The sequence below is a fragment of the Drosophila gunungcola genome, unplaced genomic scaffold (assembly GCF_025200985.1).
Source record: "Drosophila gunungcola strain Sukarami unplaced genomic scaffold, Dgunungcola_SK_2 000064F, whole genome shotgun sequence".
NCBI lineage: Eukaryota > Metazoa > Arthropoda > Insecta > Diptera > Drosophilidae > Drosophila > Drosophila gunungcola.
Window position 1 is genome coordinate 188,833 of NW_026453227.1, and position 22,585 is coordinate 211,417.

The 22,585-nt window shown below is 36.6% G+C and overlaps 1 protein-coding gene across 1 annotated transcript in view; it reads left to right on the plus strand.

Moving 5' to 3' along the window:
- LOC128264302 (innexin shaking-B) overlaps positions 1-22,585 on the plus strand; it is a 62,077-nt gene that overhangs the window by 34,623 nt on the left and 4,869 nt on the right. The window contains 7 exon segments of the mRNA XM_052999718.1: positions 2,429-2,562; positions 2,619-2,808; positions 19,174-19,328; positions 19,890-19,954; positions 22,116-22,253; positions 22,256-22,281; positions 22,350-22,528. Of these exon segments, the coding sequence (XP_052855678.1) occupies positions 2,429-2,562; positions 2,619-2,808; positions 19,174-19,328; positions 19,890-19,954; positions 22,116-22,253; positions 22,256-22,281; positions 22,350-22,528 (887 nt within the window).

Genomic DNA, 22,585 nt, shown 5'->3' on the forward strand with positions numbered 1-22,585 from the left:
TGTATGTATCTCTGAGCTTTAAGTATATCGTATACCGTATATATAACAAGAAAGTAAGCCGAAGTCAGCAAAGAAATAAACCGCAACCAACAAACAACTCCAAACTCCAAACTACAAACTCGAAACCAAAAACTCCAAACTACAAGATACAAGATACAAACGCCAGACTCCACAGCAACAATAACCAGTAAAACAACAACAACAACAGAGATCCAACAGAAACAAAGCAAACTATATCCGTACCACATCTATATCTTTATCTAACTGTATGCTAGCAGATCCAGATGTAATTGATTTCGTTACGATTTTGTGTTTCAAAATTAACCAAAGCCGAAGAAAACTTAAAATCCCAAATACTTATTATAAAACTAAACGAAAATTGTAAAGCTAAAAAAAACGAAAAACTGATAGAGCTTAAACAAAATAAAAAGTATGGCCTGGGCCCAGATAGATGAGTGTTACTTAAACATTTATAGATCGTCTGTCTGGGCTGCTAAAATATACTAAAGCTACATATATATGAACTCAGAACATATTTAAGCCTAGAACCCAGCTTTACCGCGCTATCTGTCTCACTTTGCCACACATACTCTCTCTCTCTCTCACTATCTCAGTTAATATAATATGCCTATATATAATATATATGTATCTCTCTCGCTCTCTATGTCTGTTTGTCTCACTCTAACTTGTGTATTGTGTTTGATTTTACCTAAAAACTAGATTAAACGTAAACCAATTTTCAACCATCTTATATAAGCAGTTCTCGTACATTTTCGCCACATTCAATTAAATTCAATTCAACTCAATTCAATTTCAAACTCAAACTCACCTAGATTTTTCACCACGTATTACCTTATTAAATTAACATTCCAACTACTTATGTATTCAATTTGTTTTTTATAATGTACTCACTCTCACTCGATCTCACTCTATCTCTGCTCCGCTCGCTCTCGCGTTCTCAACTTCACCACTCTACCACACCACCACCACTCTGCCACTTTACCACAAAAGACACCACTCAACCACCCAGATCACAGATCACAACTCACCACCAAGTGGCACCCAAGTTTAAGAACTCACCACGATCACAGACCACTGATCACTGATCACTAATCACTGATCACTGCAGTATTCAGTTTTCACCTCTTAAAGTATGTCTCTCACCACAGCTCAGCTCACAAAACTCACCTCGCTAAAGCCGCCACAAACGAACCACCACTCCAAATTTCAATTCAACCACTAAACCACTCACCACTCAGCCAATCAATCTGCATTCGATTTTAAATCAAATCAATTCTGAACCAAGCCATTATCGAAATTTCACAGGTCTCTCTTCCTCTTAACTCTGTGTTTTCTTTTGATTTCTCAGCCATAACTAGTCAGACAGTCAGTCAGTCAGTCAGTCAGTCGAGCGATAACATTTTGATAAATATCGATTAAGTGGTCATCGTTAAAATCCTACCTATCAGAAAATACAATTCTAATTCGATATCGAAATCTGCAGCGAACTTTGATTGGCTAAAGCAAAAAAAAAATCATAAATGGCGGCCAGAAATTGGTCAATTATTCTTCTCCGAAAGAATCCTCATCTCTATCGATCTGTAAATTATATATCCGCCTCCAATGCAAAAAAACAAAACAAAAAATCAAATCCGAAATTTGCATTCCCAGCAGTTCAATCACTTTTCGTTTCCCTACACCTCTCTCTATCTCTTTCTATCTCTTGCTCACACACATAAAATTTAGTTTTTTGTTTCCTTTAGTTTTGTTTTTAAAACCAGAAAAGAAAGGAGTGTTAAAGCTAGCTGAGGAAGTCGAAACAATTGCTGTGACACCTTACTATACTTACCGGCCATAAGAAAAACAATGGCAAAGCCGATAAGAATTCGAGAATTCTTCCAAAAGCAAATTGTATTTATTTCGCATTAATCTTAAAACGCCCTACTTCGCCTGCAACTTGAGTGATGAAGATATATGAATAAAAATTACATAAATAAAATGGTAAAGAAAAAAACATATAGCTTCTGATTGCAGGCGAATAGGAGGCCCCAATACTTATTGATAAGTGAGTTAGCTAATTGTAAGGCCCCCTGAAAGCGGAAAAAAAGAAATTGCTTATGAATGTACATAACCAGATATATAACCCCATATGATAAAGCACCTGAGAGCAGTCCTCTCGATTTCATTCAGAACAGACATAGCAAACGTTTTGCATTTCAGAGACTTATCTCATCATCCGTTTTTGTTTACCTCTTTTGGGTTAATTTTTGCGTTGGACTTATGTAAACTTAAACCACTGCCAATACCTTTAATAATAATGTTCTCCTTCTTCGTCCCCACCGATAAAACACGATTAAAACAACCACCCAACAAACCACACACAAAACACGATAATCATCGATAACGCTTCGATAACAACGGACAACAGGTGTCTCATGTCAAAATCGATTCACCTGTTTTTCGCCTGCACACCAACGCAACGGTTATATTACTGATCACATTCTCGATTGCTGTGACGACGCGGCAGTACGTAGGAAATCCCATAGACTGTGTACATACAAGGTAAGTGATCGATTATTTCGATAGTTCATCGATTAATGCGCTTTTTGCGATTGCAGAGACATTCCCGAAGATGTTCTCAACACATATTGTTGGATACACTCAACGTATACAGTGGTCGATGCGTTTATGAAGAAGCAAGGTTCCGAGGTGCCTTTTCCCGGAGTTCATAATTCACAGGGCCGCGGGCCTCTAACAATAAAGCACACAAAATATTATCAATGGGTAGCGTTTACACTATTTTTTCAGGTAAGTTCTTTTATACTTTGAAAAATCATATCCTTCTGTAGAAAGCTTGAAAGGCAAAAGCTCTGTATCCTGTGGTAGCGGAACTGTCTAAAAGCGATTGAAAGCTGGGTGGAAAACTTAATAGCACTTACATGCCTTTTGTCCACCATCCTAAGAACTTTGGGAGCTGTTTGTGAGCTTTTGAACATAAGTAAAAAATTGTTCTTCACTAAGGATTAATGGAAATGTTATGTCTTAATTTAATATTGATTTTAAAAGCTATGTTTCTTTTTTCCATGACAATTATTGTTATTAAATACATGTGTGCTTTAAATGCACTTATTTACCTACAAAATAACTTGGACAAAACTTTTAGAAAGCTTTTTGACTTTTGATAAAGTTTTTGAAATGCCTAAGAAGAAGCTAAGAAATTGTTTGAAAGCTATTATGTTCTACAATCGATGTTTTTAAAAATAAAAGATTTCGTACGAAATTACTAAGGAGCAATCAATCAAGCCTTAAAGTTAATAATTAGTTAATAATAATATGTCAACATTTTTTAAGAATCTCATTTTGCTAATAAGCTTAAAGCATTAAAATAATTCGGAACTTTTTGAAGAGCTTGGCATAGCAAACGAAACAGAAAACCGCATAAGAGTATGGAAATGAGTTGTGTTTTGCTTTTTTAAACAATATAATATTGTAATATTTGCGCTTTCTCAACATATTAAACCAAAAGAGCCTTGAAACAACTTACGGCTCTAATGTATTTGCCCAAATTATAATTATAATTTCAACCTGGAGGTTGAGCCGATGGGGGTACCCGTCTAGCCGATCCCTGGGGTAAATTCGGCATGGGGTCACCAACAATCAGCCACCAGCAATAACAATTGACAACAGGCAACAATGACCTTTCGCACTTTTCGAGGCGTTGTCTCTTTTGTTGGCCTGCAAAACCGTAGAATCGACTGTATGATGCATTAATGCGGCACAGACGCTGCAGTTGCTCCCTTCCCATGTTGCATGTTGCTGCCGGGCAGCAATAATGCTGTTGCTACTGCCGCTGCTGGTGTACCGGAAAAAGAAGCCAGAACTATTTTGGGACGCGCTTTCTCCAGTTTTTCCAGCTCTGTGCGCTCTGTTATTATATTTTGTCTGCTCTATTTTTGTTAAAAACAAGAAAAAAAAAACAACACACACAGAATGCAATCGCTTGACCCCGTTTAAACCCAAAAACCGATGGGGCGGGGCCCTGTATTTTCCCCCCAATTTCCCATGCCCATGTCCGATGAACGTCTTTTATCAATTTTATGCGCAGTGTGCTTGATATTTCCATTAATTTTATTTATTTACGCCACCGTCCCGCTGGGCGACCGGGTGCTGAAAAAATTATAATTTATGTGGCGAGTGTGTGGTTCGAAGGGGATACCGAGCCACCCTCCCTACCTCCCCCCTCCCTTGACACACCTGCCACCCCTGGGGAATACGGAATATATACAAGAGCTCGTTAAAGCGTTCTTGATATCCAATATTACAAATCATATTTCTTTCCGATCGCAACAAGAACTGACGCAACCATTTGACATCGCTCATAAAATCCGCGTGTGCGGTTCCTTGTCGATCATAAAATCATAAAGACAAAGAGGCAGGGGTATCCCCAAAAAAAATAAGGGGCGGGGGGCGGTAAGGGGATCATAAAGGGGGCGGTGCGCCAACAAACCATCGAGCAGTCCATCAAAGTGTTTGTCCGAAACGAGAAACTACATGAAAGTGGCCGGGGAAACGGCTCCCCAGATCTTCATCTGCCCAATAACCACAAGTTTTATGGGATCAGTATTCCTTTGTATCTGATTCGCTTTCGGCATGTCTTGTGCCAACGGAACATTTTAATTCGCTTTATCTTGCGTTTTTATATTCTGCGTCGAAAGAAATACCTGTCTTTGTCTAGGAAATAAGACAGAATTTAGCCAGGAGGCTTAAAGAACATTATATAAAAATATTGGCAAATAATAAATATTAAATAGGAAAGAAATTCTATACGCAGGAACTTAAACTTAAAGAGAAGATATAATATGGAGAAACCTAGTCTTACTGACACACAAATTATGGAACATCATTAAAAATGTCTGTAATATGAGAGTATTATTATTTGTTGTTAATTAGAAACTCTTATTTCCATATTGCTTAAAATACACAATATTATATTTATATTTAGCCTCCAGAACTCTTTCTGTTAAATCCAGAATTCTGCAATGACCTCTAAACACCAAAGACACCTTTTACAAGGCCCAACCCCAGAGATAATTAATATGTTTTTATTTCGAAGGGTCTCTCCTCCCTTCGATTCTAATGCATCATTTGGCGCTGGGCCCAATGGCGGAAAATTCGGAAAAGTGCCCATGCATTTCCCATCCGGGTAATGTTTTTCGGGTGCATTAATGAGGCGAGGCGAGGCCAGGCAAGGCTTTTTCCGGACATTGTCTACGCCGCTTCACTGTCTGCCAGAGTCCCCGGGAAAATCAGGGCCAAGAAAAAGAAAGCACATAGCCTAATGGCCGAATTATGCAGTGGGATCCGCCATTGTCTCAAGACGGAGCATTTTGCTTTTGGGGACTGAGTGTGCTAGGCGACTCACGTAGTGCCTCAAACCAATTGAATTTTGATGGCCAGCCTCCAGTTGCCATTCTCAATTTTGAGACTGTCTTCTTCCGACCAACTCACACCCATATTTGTGACGACTGTGGCAGCTGCCTAGATACAGATACAAATACAGAACGGGCTTTAGATACAGATACTGCTACAGTCGAGGAAGAAATAATAGAATATAAGGCGAAATATTTTGAATATGCCTCACTAGATCGAATATAAATATACAATTTTTTGGTCAACACCCATAATAAATAAATTAGCTGTAAAAAAAACAATTTTTACATTATCGCTAAAAAAAATTGGGTATTAAAAAAAATTATATGTGGAATACAGATCTTTATTAATTATGAGCTTAAGATATTATAAAATACATATTTAATACAATTTGAACAGAGGGAAAAAGAGGGTTTTAGAAAATCAAAATAAGCAAAATACTTAAATAGTAAGCCGAAGTCATATTATTCTGCTCAGCAGTGTACCAAAGCAGCTGGTCGCGATGGGACAACTTAATCAAATCGGCCAGCGGATATGTCAGACAGTTTTTATGCCCACCACTCCAGCTGTGCCCGTCCTCATAAAACTCCAATTGATATGCCCCGCATGACGTCTAGGCGCAGGAATCAAAATACGCATAAATCCCGGCTCTCCGGCTCCTAGCCACGTCACATGTCCTGCCACAGGACAAAAGCTCCGGCCGCCTGATTGCAGCAATAATGAGCGGAAATCACAACAATGCAGAGCGGAAACCCTTCACTCCGCCACTGCGAGAAAATTGTATAACATTCCGGAAATTACTGCCAGCAAAATAATTGATATCACAGAAAATTGACAGTATATAAACATTTTGTTTCGAATCCAAAGAGCACTGTCATTTAGAATTAGCAAAATTCAAAAACAAATTTTATCTTCAATCCTGCGATATTCCTCGCAAAATATTATAAATGAGTAAATTACAATTGTATTTTTTTAAAGTGCCATTGATATAATCAATATGCATTTTAATATGGTAAATACTCTAGCTTTCATAAAATGCAATCTTTTAAAACAGAACAATCTATTAATTATGTTGCTTTCACTCGTGAATGACGAGAATGTATTTTTTGAACAACAAGAGTTGTTCAAAATTTGTTTACTGTTGAAAAATGATAATTATATATATATTTTTGGGAGTGTATTTTTTGCACTACCCTCTCTCCAAAAATTTTGCAGCTCCAAGTCAGACTCCTTGTGATGTCGCTTCAAATCATTGGATATCGGGTCTTCGTAGCGTTGTCGCTTCTCGCCCTTTTCGTTGTCAGTCGCATTCTCCTTTCTCCTTTCTCAACTCTCCTTTCTCCACACTCCTTTCTCCGCCTCGTTGTCATTCGCGAGCGTGCAAGAAATAAATACGAATATGTAAATAGTTTTCCCAAGTGCACAGTGGGATAAAAATGGTTTTTTTCAGCAGAAACAGGAATATATTATTCCATTAGAAAAAAGCAATTTAGATTAAACAAAAAACTAAAGAAACAATGCATTTCAAATGAATTTTAAAAGATTTTGAGTCCTTTAAGAATTTTGGGTCTTTAAGCCCACTTAAGAGCAAATATATTGATTTATCGATTTATTAAAAAAATTTTTTTCGAAAAGTAATGATCTTAAATAATTCTAACTTAGATTGGATAATTGGATTAGATAATATCATGTATAATTTGTTTGAAAAATTTAAAGATTTGTCTTGTCTATTTCGTTAAATTGTTTTTAATATTAGACCTCATACATTTTTCTTATTTTTAATTCATGTTGTCCCACTATCCTAAGCAATGTTTTGATGCCATTCGGACATCTAACTCGAGGAAGTGGTGCGGGGTTTATTTAGAGGCGTGAAGGGTGTCTCTAGGCCTTTTGTTTTAGGCTTTTGGGCCTGGCCACAGATTGTTGCAACTACCATTGTTGTTTATGGCCGGCGAGTGCAGCTTCTAGTCCGCCATCCCCCCATCCCCCCATCCCATTCTCCATCTCGAATTTTCCGCCGACCCTTCGCCCCTAATTTCCCGACCGATTTTCCCCACCCACCGCCCTCCCCCCTTTTTTTTCGCCGCCGGAAGTGTGCGTGTCTCGCGAGCAGAGAACGTGTTGCTGCTGCCCAAAAATTGAAATTGTTGGCAGCACAGAGATCTGCTCTCTGCATTTTCCCTGCGCTCTCTTTTTCTCTCCGTCAGCTGTGGCCGGGCCATTTTCCGAGTGGCTTTTCTTGGCCAATGCCCGCCAGTGTCTGTTGCGTTGGCAAAGTGAACGCGCGCGTCTTTTCCTGCTCCTGCTGCTCCAAAGTCCACAGTCTCTCTTTTTGTTGCCCGAACTGATCTCGAGAAAAAATCCCAAAAAAAAAAACCTCAAGCCGAGGAGAATCCATTTTACAATTACCGTTTTTTTTTTAATTGCAAAGCCCATCGAACTGTTATTGTTTTTTTTTTTACCAGTGAAAGATCGAAAAATGTGAGGTGTCCAGAGTCACCCGATAAAAATGTCGGCCATGTCGGACACGTGACCCGCGCTTGTTTCGCGCGACAATACCGATACGCCGATTAAACCGATTAAGCCATTATCGCCGATAACTTAAGCCAGACAAGAGTGTGAGAATCGAGAAGTCGATCAATTACTGTGCAAAGCAACCAAAAACCCAGCGTTTTCTATATTTTCACAACACCCACGAAAGATCATTGACTGCATTGCGGGATCATAACATATAGTAGGAAGCCACATGCCCGCAGAATCGGAATTTATATTTATATAGACACGTATATATAGTATAGTATTGTAGGGGCTGTGTGCAGGCCACCGCTTGATCATAATTAACTCTTACAAAGTAAATAAACCAACTGCGAATTTCAGGGGCCATGTGTTGCCCGTTGCCCCCGAAACCGAAAACCAAAAACCAAAAACCGAAAACCAAAAACCAACAGGCGATCCGCAAAGTCGGCACACAAATTTTTACAATTAACATTCGACACGATTGTCCAAAAACCCAAAAGCAATCCAGAAACAAAAAAAAATAACACAGATTTTTAATTTCCATTTTATTTTTATATTTTATGCGAGTTTGTTGTTGTCTCATATCTTTCACACATTTGTTGGGTATGAAATATAAAGTTTTGGCTCATTGTTTATTTAGGTAACTTTTGTTTTTGTTTAATAAAATATTTAGTCAGCAGCAGGAGATTGATTCATGCCAGAAAATGAATGGGAACAAAAGTTTGACTAAAGTGTTTGAATTTGATACAATGTCAAAATGAATAGCTTAGCTGTTGAAAAATTAATTTCAACCAAGCCCTTTAATTTAGAATTAAAAGAAGTATATTTCAGGAGAAAAACATTAACTCTACAAATGTTGATTGTACACCCAGAGAAAAATCATGGTAAATCCAAATATTTTCACTTTGAATCAAATATTTTCGGTACCGATTTAGCCCCGAGGTTTGTCGTGTATAAATCAAAGTGTGTTACACTTTCAGTTTTTTTTTTAAGTATGGAAAACGTTAGTTTTAAATTTAAGAAAATGTTAATCTTTAATTTAATTATTGGATAAACCAATTAAACTTGATAATAATTAAATTTTCATGTTTTAAGTTTACTTTAAGAAAGTTTATAATTTCAAAAACAATGTTAGATTAAAATATTTTGATGTTTAATTTTACTATGGGGTTTTTTCTCTGGGTGTAATTAATCAATTATTATTAGCAAAATTAGATAATTAAAAAAATAAACAATATAATTTTTAATATGCAATAAAAGTATCAATCTAGTACATTTTTAAAGTCAAACCTTTACAAAAATATGTACCCTGCTTTTTTATATTTTTTTTTTTTTAATTGACCAATTAGAAATGGAAAACATTTCACCAGAAAGACATTTGCATCATTATGGAATTTTGTACCCATCTTTGCAGACGTTTTGTATAAATAATGAAGAAATATTAAGACCCCGATTTTTAATAAGCCAAATAAATGTGGTAACACATATGATTATGATGTTGGGAAAGCATAAGCCTAGGATTTTCATGTTTTGACAAGGGAAAATCGCTTTAAGCACCCATCCAGTTGCCTAAAAATTGTATCAATAATTATGAAATAGCTCCGCAATATTTTTTTTGCGACCCGAATCGAACTTCTTTGGCCATCTCAGCCTTATTGACTCTGAAAATATTGAAATTAAATTGATTTCGCTTCGGATTCTGATTCTGATTCTGATGCCCGCCGACTTCAAAGTGTGCTGGCCGCTTTTGATCGGGGAAATATATGTTTTTGTTAGCATTCTCCGCTGGCTGCATTCGAAAGTAAACTCAACTCGAGCCGATCGGCTGTTGTTCGATTTTACGGGTACTACTTATATCCCGGCGGAAAATGTGCTTTTCTTTTCCTTCCTATTCTTGTTTTTTCGTTTCGTGTCTTTGTTATTGGAAGAGGGAAAATCCCAATTAGTCACCTCGCCCGATTCTTGGAATGCCGTGTCTCATTTTCATATTTTGTCCACATTATAATTATGGGCACGCGCTGTGCGGGAAAACCAGATGAAAAGTCTCGGATTCTTGGGTAGTCGTATTCGTAGTCGCATCTTCGATCCCCCCCATAATCTTTGCAGCATTTCTGGCATATTTCACAATGCCGAGAGCAACGAAATAGTTTCGTTGAAATGTCAAGTGCAGGCAGGAAGCCCAAACAGGTCGATGGGGAGATCGAGATCTCTGTTGTGTGTTTTATAAACAAATCGGGGATCGGCCTGAACTCTGCTGGATTACGAAATAGATTAACGATGCTCTTGCCTTGGTCTATATCCCCCGATCCGATACGATCCGATCCGATCCGATGTGATCTGCCGCGGATTCTTTGGCTGCCGCTGGTCAGCCTTCGCCTTTGACTTTGCTGGGCCACGTGTGCGTATACGCAATTTCTCCTGTGTGTGCGTGGACCTTTCGTGGATTTTTCTCTTTAATGTACACAGAAAAAAATGACACATATTTTAATAATCAACAATCATAAGGAAAAATATATCCCCACTTAAATTATTAGCTAAAACACATGCACAAGATAATCTTTATTTTTTTTTTTTACCTTCAATGAAGTTTATAATTGTCCAATAAAATCCAAATTTAAAGTTTTTTTTTTATAAAATAGTAATTTTAAAATAACATTTTAACATTTTTCGGTGTACTCAATTTAGTTTTTCGCTTTTAGCTATCGCTGTTGTTTTGATTTTATTATCGGCAACTCGGCGGGAAAGTTTGTTTATAAACATTGCAATTTTAAAATTTACAGTTCATTTGGAAACTGTTGTTCTCCATTTTTTTGGACTTCCATTTTTCCCCTACGTCAGTCAGCATAAGTTTATTAACATATGCGAAGGAGGAGGGGTGATGCCACATTTTATTTATATGCTCAAAGCGTTTTTTATTTGTTTTGTTTCTTTGCACAATTTTCAATGCTAGCTAAGCATAAAAAATAAATACTCAACCAGCAGGGAAATTTAAACGTTTAACCAGCAATTGATATAGGAATTCATTTTAGTTACCAACAGATTCCTTTGGGCGAAAAGTAAATATAGTGATAATATTAAACATGAGCCAAAAATAAATGTGTTAGTAAACAGTCTTAGCCAATAAAAATTATCATTAATTTTATGTTTTTGGATTGTTGTATTCTTACAATGTTAAATCAATGAAAAATAAAACAAATTTAGTTAGGAGATCATTTAGACACAATTTTTTTTCAACAAATAAAAATAGCTGATGTGTTAGTTAAAAATTGTTTGAACAAAAATATATAAAATATAATTTTTTTTAAATAAAAGCAATCCCAACATGAAGTCCCGTGAACTTTTGTGAAAATAAAGAAAAACCACGCGAAAACTCAGAAAGTTAATTTGTTTAACCCACCGTGTATAGTAGCTGCAAATCAAGACCAAATTCGGACAAAAAAACAAAGAAACCAAAGTGCCAATGTGAGACAGTGGGTTAATGAATCGCGGAGAGCGGAGAAACGGACCCGAACCCGAACCCGAAGATGCCCAGCTCTGTGACAGTCAGACCCACAACAAGGAACACGTCGCAACCCAAGGAATTGGACAGCCACAGCCATCCGCACCACCAACACTATCCGCACCACCGGAACCACCAGCAGCCGCGCTTCCGGTTCCGGTTCGAGTCCCGATTACGATTATTTGATGCGCCGATAATGGGCCTGCCGCGCAAAAGAAAGCACAGCCAGGAATCGGGAGCACAATCGGTCGATATCGATAGCCACACGATACTCTGATACCCTACTACTCTGATACTATCGATACTATCGACAAACAATACCCCGAACTAAACCAAACCAAATACATAAGAAGAAACCAAAGAGAGGCCAGAGAAAATCATTGCCGATCTTTGCCAGCTTTCGCTGACGACAAACCATGTTAGATATATTTCGTGGATTGAAAAACCTTGTAAAGGTCACTCACGTTAAAACCGATTCGATAGTATTCCGCCTGCACTACTCAATAACTGTGATGATTCTGATGTCATTCTCGCTAATTATAACCACACGCCAGTACGTGGGCAATCCGATCGATTGTGTGCACACCAAAGATATTCCAGAGGATGTGCTGAACACGTACTGCTGGATCCAGTCCACCTACACGCTCAAGAGCCTCTTCCTCAAGAAGCAGGGCGTGTCGGTGCCGTATCCGGGCATCGGCAACTCCGACGGCGATCCGGCGGACAAGAAGCACTACAAGTACTACCAGTGGGTCTGCTTCTGCCTCTTCTTTCAGGTATATAGTGTCTATTGTGTCTCCGGATAACTAAAAGCTTTCAAAACCATCGATAGCAAAACGATTTCGATATCTATAACTATCATAACCATCGAAGATATTCATCGAATGTCAATCGATATCTTTTGACTATCAACAATTTTTTGCATTGTCGTAGAATGAATATTTATCTTAAATAAATCTCTGGTAAAAAAAAGCAAGCTGGCAAGCTCGAACAGTATTTCAACGATATAATACATTTTCAATTTATTTATTTATTTATTCGCAAATGGATAAATCCTTATCTGGCTATCAGCTAAGTTAACTTTAAAACTAAATATTAATTAATTAAAAATTGATTTATGCATTTATATTATTCTATGTCCAAATATGAATATCTTCAGAAGACTATAACAATTCTTATAAAAAAAAAGTAAGAATTGAATAGGTATTAGGAACAACAACATTATACCATTGTTGGATTTTGTCATAAACTAAATATGCATTTCTTATGCCTAATAACATGGCCAAGGGCAACTATTTGTCTTTTGAATATTTCTTTCCAAAAAATTTTAAGATTTTTGTAGATTAGTCTTTCATTTCTCATGGATATATGTAATAACTCAGCTAAATAAATCTTTAAATGTTACGAATTGCACTTGGCATTATTGTTCAAAAAAATCTTAAAAACTCATCTGATTGCCTGTTAATTAATATACATTTTTCTTATAAAATGTTGTAATTTAACAATCAATGCAAATCAATCATTTTATTACAACACAAATTCAAAATCGATGGCATAACTCACCCACTCAGGAAGCTACGCCTGCGCAGCGAATAAAGCATCTAAAGCATCTAAAATCGGCCATAGATCAGTTGATCGTTATGTTTGGGGGCGTTGAATGATTTGATGGATTAAGTAATTAAGCGATTTCTCGCTGACTGAGCGTCCCATTGAGATTCATCACTATACATACTTTTCAATTTCCAAATATTTGTTCCACTTTTTTCTTGATATTTGTTTTTTGTTTTGCGGTTTTGGTCTTTTGTGAGCCAAATGAAAATGCTTAAGTATTTCGTGTGTGTGCTCGTTTTTGTTATTGTTGCTGGTGATTGGACTGGCCTTGTATCGCTGCGAGTATCTTAAAGATAGTTCGAGCTGTGACGTAGACATTGCCAGACAGAGACGGGACGAGGCACTGCGAGTGATTGATCGGCAATCGATGGGATCAAAAAGTGAGCTAAGGCGCTAAGAACAAATTTCACTCGAGAGGAAAGCAAAGAAAGTGAAATAAATATAGATATTGGAAGCATTATAATTGATTTTAACAGGATATTGATTTATTTTTTGCTCCAACTATTTAACATTTAATTTTTGTTGACAGTAGCAAATAAAACATATTTTGAATATAAGAAAAATTGACTTATTAATATGTAATATTTTAGCTTAATTATGACTAACATTAATTTGATATTATTGTTATTGAAGATTAAATATTCTGGGAACTAGCTGGCTTAGCTCATTTGTTAAATTCTATTCTAAAATATATCTCCCAAGAAAATCTCAATTTAAACTACTTTACCAGTGGTTATTAATTCAGATTTATTAGTTAGTATTAATATTTAATCGATCTTGAAAAATTATAAATTAAATTTCTGAGTGTCTCCATAGCTTCCCTCCTGATTTTCCGCCACCTGATCTATTCCCAAACTGTCATCGCTAATTGCTGGCACCGCTTAAAGGAGATTGATTGTGTCATGGATGCCATTTCCATTTCGGCCCCCACCCCTCCCCCTTTTTTCCTCGTTTCCCACACCCCTGCCCAAAATCGGTGACGTCGCCGTCCATATGGCGTATATAGGTATATATAGATCGAGTCGCATGTATATATATACATATATATATATATATATATATATATAGAGAGAGAGAGAGAGAGACGTTGCTGGTCGATTACACAATATATCTTCCCGCTAACAATGTACAAATATTAAATGTATATTTTTATCACACTTTGTTTGGGGCGGGCAAAATCGGGGGAGCTTTTCTCGGTTAGTGTCACAGAGCGATTATAGAGACGTTCTAGTCACCCAAATTCCTATAAATACATTTATCATGGTATTCTCCCTGCTTAATGACGCGTAGACGCGTTTCTATAATTTACACTTTCCCCCAATTTTCGTTGCACGATTTATTAATAAGAGAAAACAAAACGAGAAATAGAAGAAATAGTGCCGGCAATCGTGGATCAATGATTTTCGAGAGCATTAGAATGGGGGGTATTTTACACATGAAAAATCAAGAACAAGCTAGTTCAAATTTGTATGCAATTTTTTGTGCGGTGTAAAAACACTTATAGTTAATTGAAAGGACCCCAGGGCTTTGTAGAAAAAACAATGAAACTTCGACTGGCCCAATTACCATAAATCCCCGATTATTATGGACCAACTACATATATAGATCTAATGGCCAGATCGGTCATTAACTTGGACAATGCAGTCATAAAAATTGAAAGACCTGCAGCCATCAATTTCCATCCGATCGATCCCTGCCGTTCCTTCATTCTTTTGCGATATGTCAAAAATTGGCATTTCTTCTTCTACGCCACTATATAGCCTTTCTCGCCCCGACTTTCCCCGATTTATCCATCTCTCATCCATATTTCTGCGCCCGGCATGTCTAGATATTTATTGAAAAGGCGCAGACAAACATAAAAGTGAAATAATATTTCTGGCCAGATGCCAGGGCATTGCTGAAACAAAAAGCCATGGATATGCCAGTGGGAATTGGGATTTTGGGAACCGGGAACCGGGAAGATAGGGAACATAGGGAACATAGGGAACATAGGGAATATGGCCAAAGGTTCTCGGAGTGGGAACTGTTTATATTTGACTTATGCGCGTGTATTTTTGGTCTCCCCTCGACTTTTGAAAAAAGAACAAAAATAAGGGGCACTGCCGTCGCCTGGGGGAGTGACAGATCGGATCATATGGGATCAGAATCAGACACTTCCTAGGTGATTCCTTCGCTAAACAGTGGGTAATCCCCATTAAATTGAAAAAATAAGCTATTATTTTAGGGTTTCGTTTTGAGAAACTTAACAATTTCCACCATAAACAAAAGCGTTTTATTCATGGGTACTAAAAATGCAATAATTTTTATTGAGTCAAAAGTAAACTAAAGACTAGATTCAAAATGTGTTGTCTTACTTTAACTGAAATGCTGTATATTTTTAAATTAATGCATTTTAGTCTATTAACCTTAGTCGTGTTATCTTAGGACAATAATAGAGCTTACAAATTTCCAAAGAATACGAACAAATTTAAAGAACTATGTAAGTTGTTTATTTTAATATTGGGAAATTCCTTTTTATTGACTTCAACACTTTGGTAATTCATTAAAATTATTGGTAAAAAATTTTTGTTTATAATAAAAAAAATAATTAAGTTTGCACGTAAAACATTAAATTGAAAAAATAAGCTATTATTTTAGGGTTTCGTTTTGAGAAACTTAACAATTTCCACCATAAACAAAAGCGTTTTATTCATGGGTACTAAAAATGCAATAATTTTTATTGAGTCAAAAGTAAACTAAAGACTAGATACAAAATGTGTTGTCTTACATTAACTTGAAATGCTGCATATTTTTAAATTAATGCATTTTAGTCTATTAACCTTAGTCGTGTTATCTTAGGACAATAATAAAGCTTACAAATTTCCAAAGAATACAAACAAATTTAAAGAACTATGTAAGTTGTTTATTTTAATATTGGGAAAATCCTTTTTATTGACTTCAACACTTTGGTAATTCATTAAAATTATTGGTAAAAAATTGTTGTTTATAATAAAAAAAAAATAATTAAGTTTGCACGTAAAACATCGAAAACTGATAGTAAAATATAGGTTATATTGGCTGAAGTATGTTAGAACCTTAAATGGGCGACAGTGCTGTATTTGACTGAAATATATTTAAAAGGTCGCTGTTCAATACTTTTCTCGTCCTGAAATACCTTTTTTAATGTAAAGTCCTTTAAAATGATCTTTAATAAATATAAATATTTTGTATTGTTTACCTCACAAAGCAGTATTTTTGTTATCCATGCATTAGTTCGACCACGGTGCCTGGAGTCTAAAGGCACGGCAAAGAATTCTTCTGAGACGCCTCTTTTGCCCTCTGGCTTTCGCTTTGATTGTTGCTCTTCTGCTGCAGTTGCATTTACGCGATGCTATTGCGATTTGAATGCTTGCCAAATTGCTTTCCACACACGCACATTGAAAGACGTGGAAAAGCGGGAAAGCGGGTGGAAAATGGGGGAGAGGCCACCCTTCTTTTCTCTTCCTCATTTGGGCTGTCGTCGGGGAAATGCAATTGGCGATTGTATACACAAAAGGGCACACCAAGATGATGGAGGCCAAAGCAAATCAAACGCATCATTTGACTTCCGGCAGGGCGTGGCAACAGACCTCTCCCCAAAAAAACAGATGTATTCAAAATAATAGCATAAATTGCCACTCAAAAAATCACAATTTGTGGGCCAAACCTGATTGCAAAATCGTATTTTGGATTTATTTAGCACTAAAACTTTTTAAATTCTATTTAATAAATGTAAATTCTAAAATTGGAATGTTTGAGCTGAAAACTTAACAAAATTCTAAACCTTTTTTTAATTTTCGATCTTGGGTAAATTAAAATACTATTAAAATCGCTGGTATCATTTAATTAAATCATCATTTTATTTAAAAGGTGCAAATTTTATAAATTTTCTCAATAAAATATGTTGTTTATTTTTAAAATAAATTTTTAATGTGCAAAATGTTTTGCAAGAATTTGTAATGCATATTAAAGGATTTGTAAAACTTTCGACATAGGACTATAAACCATAGGATGGATTTTTTTTTTTCAGTCCATGCCACCAATAACCTCCGTAAACTACCAAAGCTGTGTTACAGATCAAGTCCAACACAGTTTGTTATTATTACCCATTGGATAATATTAAAAACCGTTTCTAAGCGTTCGATAATTTTGATGTAATATAAAACAATATACACCAATCAAAGTTCGAATGGAATCGAATGTTGGGAATATAATAAACATAGCATAAATTTAATTATAATACTTGTCTTCCTATAAGTTTGCCCCTAAAATTTTGAGCGCCTCTGTTCATGTGCACTGATTGCCGTCATTGGCGGATAGAATGTGCTGCAGATGTTGTTCGGGCCAATTAAAGCCAAATGCCAACGACAATGGCGAATAGTTTGGAACTGCAGCCGCCGAAAAGTGAAATGCTGAAAGCCTGAAAGACCAAACGCCAAACGCCAAATCCAAAGAATCGAAAGACGGCAGAAATGCAAACTTCTGGGGCACGATCATCAGATCACCAGCGCAGCGCGTGTGGTGAAATATTCGAGAGTGGAAATTCGCTGGCCAAGATTGACGGACAGCCGCCAGTCGGGCGCCCACTAAACAAACTGAACTCTCACCTCGCCAGACGGCAGACATGGGGATTACCACCTGCCAGGGACTCGGACTCAAGACTCAAGACTCAAGATCACGATGATGGGACGACATTGTCATGTGCCAAAGCAAACAACCCGTACACAATTTGCACAGCCACCCAATCCCCAGTCCCCAGTCAACAGTCAGCCATCCACAATCCCCAGCTGTCTGAAGATGGTCCGAGCATCCGAATCCCCGGCTAATTTACGATACAAGTTATTATTAATTTGTCATCGGGTCGGGCATTAAATCCCCCCGGCAAAAGAAAATACAGACGGACTTATAACGAGAAGGCGAATGCTGATGTCGTGGTTTTGGCACTCTTAAATACCCCGCTTTACGGTTTTTATTTTATTTAATTTTATGAATATAGAGGGTATTTTATTTGATTTGATGTCATGAATACTATTTGATACGTTTCCTTGATAATCCGAAGTATACTGTACTTATCCATATATTACCTGTGAGTAATGAATTAAAATATTCTAGTTATTGGTGTAATTATACCAACTACCTTCATGTTTTAGCACATCATTTCTATATTGTCTTTAATATTATTATTAAAAAAAAATATAAAAAAAAAAATTAAGAATTAACAATGCATAAATATATAATAAAATATTATAATTACTTAAAAAATAAAACCAATTGTTTGTTTACTTTTTAAATCCAATATAGTTTCCTACTTTTAACATATATTATTATTAAAGTACTATACATACAGTAAATTTTTGCATACATTCAATAAAAACTGCCTGCATATTGTGATATCATTAACGTACTAAAACAGTAGCCAAAATAATTAATGTGATTTATTTATTTATTTGTACACTGTAAGCTTAAGTCTAAAACAAGGCTACAGGAGAGGTGTCAGCCATAGCTAAATTTATAAGTATGTATTACCTTTTTAATGTGTTAACCAAATCAGACTTGCATATGCCATCAGGATAAATTGGTGATTTTTTCGCAGAACCAATTTCGTAGGCAATGAATACACCTCGTGACTGACCAATTGATGGGTACAATTAAGCAAGAATTCGTGTCTGCCTGTCTGTCTTTTGGATCGTCCGATATTGTGGTAGGTAAGCCCGGCGAATAGACATACTTTAGACTGCCCCCCCAATGGTCCATGGACCAGGGCTAATTGACGAGGGCCCACAGAAATGGAATAGAATGGTATGGAATGGAATTAGCAAAGACAATTATGTCGCTGGGGAAGGTCACTCACTAATGCCAAAGCTATATGTGCTTTATGTTATATGCTATATGGCATTGTTCTTTTGGCTGGAATCGGGGGTCCACAATCTACTAAACAGCTGGCGAATGTCACTTGTCATGGGGTATTTTTCTCGCTTTTACGACAGTTCCAATGCGACATCACGCCCACATGGAACTCAAACTCACCTATGCAGATCTCTATAAATACGTATACAGTATAGTACATACTACATCTGTCCTCTATTCGCTTTTTGCAGGCAATCTTATTTTATACACCAAGATGGCTGTGGAAATCTTGGGAGGGTGGCAAGATTCATGCGCTCATCATGGACTTAGACATAGGCATTTGTTCCGAAGCCGAGAAAAAACAAAAAAAGAAATTACTTTTAGATTATTTGTGGGAAAATTTAAGGTAAGTACGCACCATATAGAATAAGCCCTGCAAATGGCCAAAGAGGAGTTGTCTAATTTGGAAATGAAATTTTAAAAAATCAAAAGATTTTTATTAGAACAATACTTGCTGTTCGTTAAATATACAAAATTACGTAAATGTTTAAACCTTTAAAATTAAGTATGAGTTTTCCCTGTTTAGCTTTACCAACGTAAAGTGTTGATTTCTCCAGAATAAACTCATTTATTAAGTGGTTCTTTGATTATTTAACATAACATTTAGAGTTTAACAACGTAAAATGTTGAGTTCTCCAGAATGAACCCATTTATTAAGTCGAAGAGAGAGTACAATGCACCAGATCTCACCTTTTATAAACGATTCCCCGAACAAACATTTCCGGGCAATGGTCCCCGTAATTAACAAAGAATTCTCCGGAAAGCGACTGTGACTCACGAGTCAAAGTTCTCCAGAGAAAATGGAAACTCGGACAAACGATTTGGCATTTGCAAAGCTAGCACATATATATTTATTTACATCTGAATCACTGCTAATTGCCTAACTTCCCTCGATTTGTATTCACAGATATCACAATTGGTGGGCGTACAGATATTACGTGTGTGAGCTGCTCGCCCTTATAAATGTGATAGGTGAGTACTAGTGCACGGAATAAAATATATCATGTATAATATATATTTAGTATTATCAAACAGATGTGTTTTGATATCGTTATGGTCTTAAGGGACTGTAAGGATCTCAGATCATATCATTTAACGCTGCGAACATATTAGTTTGATCTTAGCTCAGCTATTTTATTGAGCCTAAAAGATCAAATTTATAGAAAAAACATTGAAGATGGCTAAAGTCGAGTGTGTTGACAAGGAATTGCCTGGTACTCATATTAAGAAATGTTTTAAGTACTAAATAAATTAACTAAAGTAGTTTCTTTTACCAGTAAAATGAGTTAGTATTAAATTAAATTTTCAATTTCCATTTCAAGATTAATTCCATATAAATGACATGTGCTTTACTTTTTTATATGAAATATATACAGCACTGTATTTTTTTTTCGGTGCATCTGCCAATCTTTGGACTTATCCAGGTGCCAGTGAGATCGGTAAACAATGTTTCGGGGTTAACAAAACGGATTCCTGGGACGGGGGCAACATAAATTCGACATTCATTAACATTCCCCGTTCGATTTTACGCCGAAAAATCAATGACGAATTTTTATCGACTGACCGCCCCGCATCAAAATAACAAAATCTCCCCAAATTTTTGGTCCCCTCGTCTTCTGCGGCGTGCGCGCGCTGAAATCCGAAATCTGACAAAATAATGAACTGTCAGAAAACATTGGAAATAAACAATAATAATGCGAGTAATACACGTTTATAAAATGGCTGACATCGCGTTCGGAAAAGTGCGAGGGGCGATCGGTTGGGAAACGCGGGCCTAATTGGCCAGAAATTCGAAATGGGTCAATTAGCCAGCAGGGGAAAGTGGAAATGTAAATGGAAATGGAAATGGAAATTGAAATCGGGGTGTGTTTGTCATGACTGAAAGGTGAGGCGCCACACAAAATGCATTTAATGGAAGATTTGAATAATTTTTTTGACGTAAAGATTTTCAAAACCACATATTTATTAACAAATTTGGGTTTTTCCCTATTGATTATAACTTTTTTACTTTATACACATATATAATATTCGGGAATTTTTAATATCTCAATATCGACTCAAATATTGTATGTATTTAATGGTCATATTTTACTGGTAAAAGAATCTGCTTCAAATATGCATTTAAACTGATAATATAAAGAATGAAATTGTAAAACTATTTCAGAAATTAAAAACTAGCTTGTTTACCCAACGCTTTAATTTCCTTAATTGAGTACTGTCGAGGTGCTCGACTATAGCTTTCTTGCTGGATAATGTACATTCGGTCGGGATGTAGAAATATGTGTCAGTGGAATCAGGCTTTTTCCTCTGTATATGAGAAACCCCCATCTATCTAGCCTATCTAGTTGCCAAATAAATTTAAAAAGTAATCAAGAGCCATTCAGCAAAATGCTTCTTCATCAAATAGCTTTACTTTCGGCCACTCATTGGTTATTATGATATAGTTTATTGGGCATATAATTATGCCAACAATACTTGGGCAAAAAGTGCTCGTTAAAAAGTTTTTAGTGCGCCTATGGGCGGCATAAGTCCGATGGTTATTCATTTATTATTGAAATGCGCTTCACAGTCCGCCATTAAACTTAACGTACCTTGGGGGCATTGTTTGTTCATTGACCTCCATCTCGATCTCCATCACAATTAGCCGCAATTAGCGCGGGCAATTGATGGATTTCGATTTCGAATCCGACTTCGAATCCGCTATCTGCACTAATCAGCTATGCCATAATTAATGGGGCACTCGGGCGTGGGTGAGTTGGTATTGCGAAGTAAATCGATTCATTCCCGCCTCGTTGGCCGCCCATCGATCAAGCGGATCCGATCGCATCGGATCGGGAAAAGTCCGTACCGCTTTGCCATATCGCACCGATTCGTAACGCCGAATTTTCCAAAAGAGCACCTATGCACCCATGCAGCCATGCACCCATGCACACAGAATGTGGGAGGGGGGTAATGGAAAATAAAACGGTGGAAAATCGGAGAAGTGGCAGTGGCAGTGGCAGTGGCAAAAAACCCATCAATTTGGGGTCCGATAAACAGATAGTCAAGATAGATTGACCGAACGAACGAACGAAAAGTGTATCTCTGTATCTTTTTGGTGCTGATTTGTATCTTTTTTGTGGTTCCTTTGCAGGTCAAATGTTTCTTATGAATCGATTTTTCGATGGCGAATTTATGACATTTGGCCTGGAAGTGATAGATTATATGGAGACCGATCAGGAAGATCGCATGGATCCGATGATTTACATATTTCCCAGAATGACCAAATGTACATTTTTAAATATGGTTCAAGTGGGGAGGTGAGTAACGAATGATGCAGCGCTCTCAAAACCGAAGACATAAATAATAATTGAATCTGTTTTTCTAGGTGGAGAAACACGACGCCATTTGCATTTTACCATTAAACGTTGTTAATGAGAAGATTTACATTTTCCTTTGGTTTTGGTTTATATTATTAACGTTTCTCACATTATTAACGCTAATATACAGGGTGGTTATTATATTCTCTCCTCGAATGAGGGTCTACTTATTTCGTATGCGATTTAGGTGAGTTATAGACACTAGGGGTAGTCACTAGAGATGATATGGGGATATGAAAAAAAA